The sequence below is a fragment of the Anolis sagrei genome, chromosome 2 (assembly GCF_037176765.1).
Source record: "Anolis sagrei isolate rAnoSag1 chromosome 2, rAnoSag1.mat, whole genome shotgun sequence".
NCBI lineage: Eukaryota > Metazoa > Chordata > Lepidosauria > Squamata > Dactyloidae > Anolis > Anolis sagrei.
This window is the reverse complement of record NC_090022.1, coordinates 8,687,544-8,693,543: the sequence shown is the minus strand read 5'-3', so window position 1 is coordinate 8,693,543 and position 6,000 is coordinate 8,687,544. Positions and strand designations below refer to the sequence as shown.

At 40.5% G+C, this 6,000-nt stretch overlaps 1 protein-coding gene across 1 annotated transcript in view; it reads right to left on the bottom strand.

The window, feature by feature from the left end:
- Nucleotides 1–502: 502 nt before the first annotated feature.
- The window catches only part of LOC132765784 (zinc finger protein 271-like), a 104,504-nt gene continuing 99,006 nt past the window's right edge, over nucleotides 503–6,000 (bottom strand). The window contains exons 9-12 of the mRNA XM_067465155.1: nucleotides 5,521–5,600; nucleotides 5,225–5,345; nucleotides 1,628–2,729; nucleotides 503–1,069 (exon numbers count right to left, since the gene is read on the bottom strand). Coding sequence (XP_067321256.1) covers nucleotides 1,030–1,069; nucleotides 1,628–2,729; nucleotides 5,225–5,345; nucleotides 5,521–5,600 — 1,343 coding nt within the window. The 3' untranslated portion in view covers nucleotides 503–1,029. The remainder of the gene's footprint in view (nucleotides 1,070–1,627; nucleotides 2,730–5,224; nucleotides 5,346–5,520; nucleotides 5,601–6,000) is intronic.

Sequence of the window (6,000 nt, the reverse complement as noted above, 5' to 3'; positions counted from 1 at the left end):
TTTTGATGAAGTGCAAATGAGTTCAGGCTTGTCAGGGATACTAAAAAGAATAAAAAGAGATTCATCATAAAGGTCGTCAGTTGAAACATTCACACCTAGCTCCAACAGACAATAGTTCTTTGTCCCACCCTGGTCATTCCACAGATATATAAACCCTATTTTCCTTAGTTCCAACAGACCTTACTATCTCTGAGGATGCTTGCCATAGATGCAGGCGAAACATCAGGAGATTAATAAGGCTGCTCTTTTGACTGAAGTTCTTTTCACACTCCAAGCATTTAAATTGCTTCTCTGCTGCATGAGTTGCCTGATGATGAATAAGGTTGCTCTTTTGACTGAAGCTTTTTCACACTCCAAGCATTTAAATGGCTTCTCTCCTGTGTAAGTTGTCTGATGGTAAACAAGGCCTCCCTTTTGACTGAAGCTCTTTTCACACTGCAAGCATTTAAATTACTTCTCTCCTGTGTGAGTTGCCTGATGATTAATAAGACTGCTCCTTTGAGTGAAGCTCTTTTCACACTCCAAGCATTTAAATGACTTCTCTCCTGTGTGAGTTTTTTGATGGTAAACCAGGCCTCCTTTTTGAGTAAAAAGAGATTATTTGCTTAACTTGGTAGAAAAAAGGAAGAACAAGGAGGTGATAGGACTTTTGCAAGGAGAAGATGGAAAAATGCTAACAGGGGATAGAGAAAAGGCAGAACTACTTAATGCCTTCTTTGCCTCAGTCTTCTCACAAATAGAAAGCTGTCCTCAACCTCAGCAACATGGAATGGACAAAGGATTAGGGGAAATCTAACCCCAAATAGAGAAACAAATTGTCCAGGAATACCTGGCCACTTTAAACTAATTCAAGTCCCCAGGGCCAGATCAACTACATCCAAGAGTATTGAAGGAACTAGCAAAAGTCATTTCATAACCATTGGCAATGATCTTTGAGAGTTCTTGGAGAATGTGACAAGACCCAGCAGATCGGAGGAGAACAAATGTGGTCCCAATCTTCAAGAAGGGAAAAAAGAACAACCTGAACAATTACCATCCGGTCAGGCTCATGTCGATACCAGGAAAGATTCTGGAAAAGATAATTAAGGAAGACTTAGAACACTTACAAACAAATGCGGTTCTTGCTAATAGTCAACACGGATTTATCAAAAACATGCCAGACTAATCTGATCTCTTTTCTTGATACGAGTTACAAGCTGAGTACATGCAGGGAATACTTAAGTAAATGGGCTTCTGGCTATAACCAAAACAGTATTTGCCCACAAGCACAAAGATATATACTAGCAATAGTAACGAAACCGTTATATACAGTGTAGACTTATACTGAGTGAAATACACACAGTACAGAATATACAGGGTTAGTCAAAATGCATAGGCCAATAAGCCATTCAATTGAATTACAATAGTAATGCTATTGAAAATAGTTTCAAATTTAAACAATGCGTGTTCTAAGAATAAACTTTCAGTTTGTGAAAACAACATGTTGATGCAAAGAGCACGGAGAACACAACCGGTTTTGACTCTAGGTCTTCCTCAGGTGAATTATCTCTGGATATTATATTGAATTAACAAGATTGTATATACATCTCCACATACATACAGTTATAAATCTGATACAAATACTCACAATTGCATTTCTCCTTTGTGAGTTGCTTGGTGACGAATAAGGATGTGCTTGCGACTGAAGCTCTTTTCACACTGCAAGCATTTAAATGGCTTTACTCCTGTGTGAGTTGCTTGATGACGAATAAGAATGTGCTTGCGACTGAAGCTCTTTTCACACTGCAGGCATTTAAATGGTCTTTCTCCTGTGTGAGTTGCCAGATGATTAATAAGGCTGCTCTTTTGACTGAAGTTCTTTTCACACTCCAAGCATTTAAATTGCTTCTCTGTTGCATGAGTTGCCTGATGATGAATAAGGTTGCTCTTTTGACTGAAGCTCTTTCCACACTCCAAGCATTTAAATGGCTTCTCTCCTGTGTGAGTTGTCTGATGGTAAATAAGGCCTCCCTTTTGACTGAAGCTCTTTTCACACTGCAAGCATTTAAATGGCTTCTCTCCTGTGTGAGTTGCCCAATGACTAATAAGGTTTTTCTTTTGACTGAAGCTCTTTTCACACTGCAAGCATTTAAATGGCTTCAATCCTGTGTGAGTTGTTTGATGACTAATAAGGTTGCTCTTGTGATTGAAACTCTTTTCACACTGCAAGCATTTAAATGGCTTCACTCCTGTGTGAGTTGCCTGATGATGAATAAGGCTGCTCCTTTGAGTGAAGCTTTTTTCACACTCCAAGCATTTAAATGGCTTCTCTCCTGTGTGAGTTTTTTGATGGTAAACAAGGCCTCCCTTTTGAGTGAAGCTCTTTTCACACTGCAAGCATTTAAATGGCTTCTCTCCTGTGTGAGTTGCCCGATGACTAATAAGGTTGCCCTTTTGACTGAAGCTCTTTCCACACTCTAAGCATTTAAATGGCTTATGTCCAGCGTGAGTTTTCTTGTGGTGAAGATTTCCCTTCTGACTGAAGCTCTTTCCACACTGTGGGCATTTAAATGATGTCTCTCCTGTGTGAGTGTTCTGATAGCCAACAAGGTGTGAGTTCCAATTGAAGCTCTTTCCACAGTTTGAACATTCAAATGGTATCTCTCCTGTGTGAGTTGCCTGATGATGAACAAGGTCAAACTTCCAAGAGAAACTTTTCCCACATTCCAAACATTTAAAAGGTGTCTCCTCTGTTTACATGGTTTGAGAGCAAGGGAAGTGTGACCATGTGTTGAAAAGAAAAGATTATAACAGAATAAAGTTAAAAAGTATACAAATTACAGAATGCATTTAGTCAAGACAGAACTTTCCAACACTGTCTGTTATTTCTCTCATTTTAACCCCTTCGTCTTTTATTTTAAAGCACCTTCCTACTGTTGATTTTTTTAAACTTCAGAATTAGTACAGGCATGAGGCAAAATGTGTTTTATATTGTTGGCTTCACAAGTGTGGACTTGAATATATTGTAATCCTCTTTTCTGTATAAATTGATATATACATAAATCAAAGTGTTTATGCATGGGCTGCAAATACTCCTAAATGGCTTGAAAGAACGGGATAAAACTTGGTACATAAACCCTTTTTGGACCAATAAAAAATACTAGCTACATTTTTTTTCAAAAAGGCCACTTCTCTTGGGCTTTGGCCCCAAAAACTAAAATAGGTGTAAATATAGAGCAGTGGTTCCCAATCGTTTTTTGACCAGGGACCACTTTGACAAGGGACCAAAGACTAAAATAGGTGTAAATACAGAGGGGGAAAGAGGGTGCATGCATGTTGATTCACTTATCTTCCATGCCTGGCATGCTCAACTCTGCTCTCTCCTGGAGGCTGCACAGAGCATGAACAGGAGGGAACCTGATCAACGGAATACTCCTAGATGAGTGGTTCTCAACCTGTAGGTCCCCAGGTGTTTTGGTCTACAACTCCCAGAAATCCCAGTTTACCAGCTGTTAGGATTTCCGGGAGTTGAAGGGCAAGACATCTGGGGACCCACAGGTTGAGAACCACTGTCCTAGAGAGTTGAAGGGGTCAAACTGAGGCCACCCTACTTGCAAAATAAACATGAGATCCTGCACCTCACTGGAAAGGATAGTAATGTTCTGCAAAGTGGAAGGCAGCAGGAAAAAAGAAAGGCTGAATTACAGTGTTTGGATCTACTCAAGGAAACCTGCTTATTAGTCTTGAGCCCGGATCAGTTTGACCAAAAGTGATTTCTAATATTCAGTGCACTATTTTGTTTAATCCTCCGAGAACAGAGCGGGGAAGAGGGCACCAGAAAGCTGGCCAATACGGATCAAGGGAGTAGGATTTTCAGCTACTGGAGAAGTCTGCAATATACCTGAGTTAGGAGTCTGCCATGGGGGATCCTGGAGAAGATGGGATTAAGTACAGCATCTTTTCTGGATCCTCAGCAGCGGCAGCCCAAGACCATTACTTTTTGGAAAGTTTACTAGGCTCCTCATCCAGAGAGGAACTCACTTCCCCAGCAGCACATGCATTGTGAAGTTCCCGAGTTACTCGTGGAGCATGATGGGAGTTGAAGTTTTCTCTCTCTCTCTGTTTCTCAACTAATAAAAAGCCTGGTTGTGTCCATTCTCTGGTTGGCAGAACTGTTGACTACTGTTCCTGGAAACCTCTCTTACAATTTGTCTTATTTTTAAAAATGTTATGGTAAAAACTTAAAATAATTCTTTAAAAAATGAGTAGATTTGTGAATTGTTCTGAAACTTGGCAGGTCTGCATTTGTAAATGGGGTTTTGATGATGTATGGAGAAAATTTATCGAAAAAGGATTGAAAATAAAGAAGGAAAGTTACCTCCACAAGAAGAATTGAAATTTTGGACAGATGATATGTAAAAGCTGTGGCTTGGGAGAAGGGAGGGGAGCACAGCGGTGAGGGATAGATGATACGTATGAGCAGAAAAATAACACTAGATAAAAGGGAGGAAAAGTAAATGTGGTGTAAAACTGAGGTAGGTTCTATGCACATAGGCCTTAAAGTGACTGAGGATTGAGCCTTAAAAGTTTCCCATTGTAGCCAATGGGCTGGATCTTGGCCGAATGAAAACGGCAACACTTTCCTATTCGACTAACATCCCAGTAAACAGAATGAAGGGTGAACAAAAAATGGACCCTGAATCCATCTCTCGAAATGTCAGCCTAAGTAGATACAACGATCAAGAGCACTATCACCGCTTTGAGTTGCCTGAGGGCTGAGAAAAACGGTATATAAATAAAGTAAATAATAAATAAATAAATAAATATCACCTCTCTCTTCCAGCAGGCCCACTCAGGCAGATGTAATGAAGAAGTTTAACTACAACTCTATGTCTAACTTTTGTTTTGTGTATTTTAATAAGTATTTTATGGAAATATGTTTTCATATGTGTATTTTGCGGCGTGTTTTTAAATGATTATGTGTTTTGTTTCTGTGTTTTAGCAAAGCTGTAGCTGTGAGGAGTGGCAGGTAAGAAATAAAATTATTATTATTATTTGCTGCCACAGCTACACTGGCTGTTTCATACACAATTAAAATTGCTGGTTATGACCTATAAAAACCTAAATGGCTCAGGTCCAGACTATTTGACTCATTGTGTTTCCTTGTAGAAGACATCTGAAACACTGGAGAATTTTTAGAACTTGTAAACTGATTGGGTTATCTATGAGAATAAAGGAGCTTTACCCAGTGATGACACAATCCCTAAATTCTCCTCCATGACTTGCAGGTGTAAGGCTTTTTGGTTTGGATCCAAGAGGTCCCACTCCTCCTCTGAGAAATCCACAGACACATCTTCAAAAGTCACCTGAAGGGGAAAAATGTTATCTGTGAGGAGAAAATGCCATCCAAGTCGGAAAAAAACAGGCTATTTGTGATTTATGACTTTGAATTTGAAATCATATTGTATGGAAGTAATGCAGAAGAGAGAGATTCATTTAGAGTCAGGGCTTCCCCTCCCCTCCAGGGATCCTGCTGCCTACCTGATCTGGTCCTGCAGAATCTCCTCTTAGGAAAGAATCGTGAAAACTTGTGCTACTATCACTTGGCCATGTTTCACTGTCTGTGAAAAAGAGGAAAGACATCAGGGAGGGTGAGACCAGTCCCTTTTCCAGGCTGCCCCACAGTTCCTTCCCTCGGAAGCCTGCCACCCTCCCTTGCCCCATGGCCCTCTTTTAAACTCCCTCCTTGGATTTCGGTTGAAGGTCTTTATTGTGGACTATTTTGTTTTAGGGGTGTTGCAACCTAAATCCAGCAAATGTAGCAGCTTGACTGTATTAGTTCCTGTATTTCTGTCAGTTTGTTGTTGTTCATTCGTTCAGTCGTCTCCGACTCTTTGTGACCTCATGGACCAGCCCACGCCAGAGCTCCCTGTCAGCCGTCACCACCCCCAGCTCCTTCAAGGTCAGTCCAGTCACTTCAAGGATGCCATCTATCCATCTTGCCCTTGGTCGGCCCCTCTT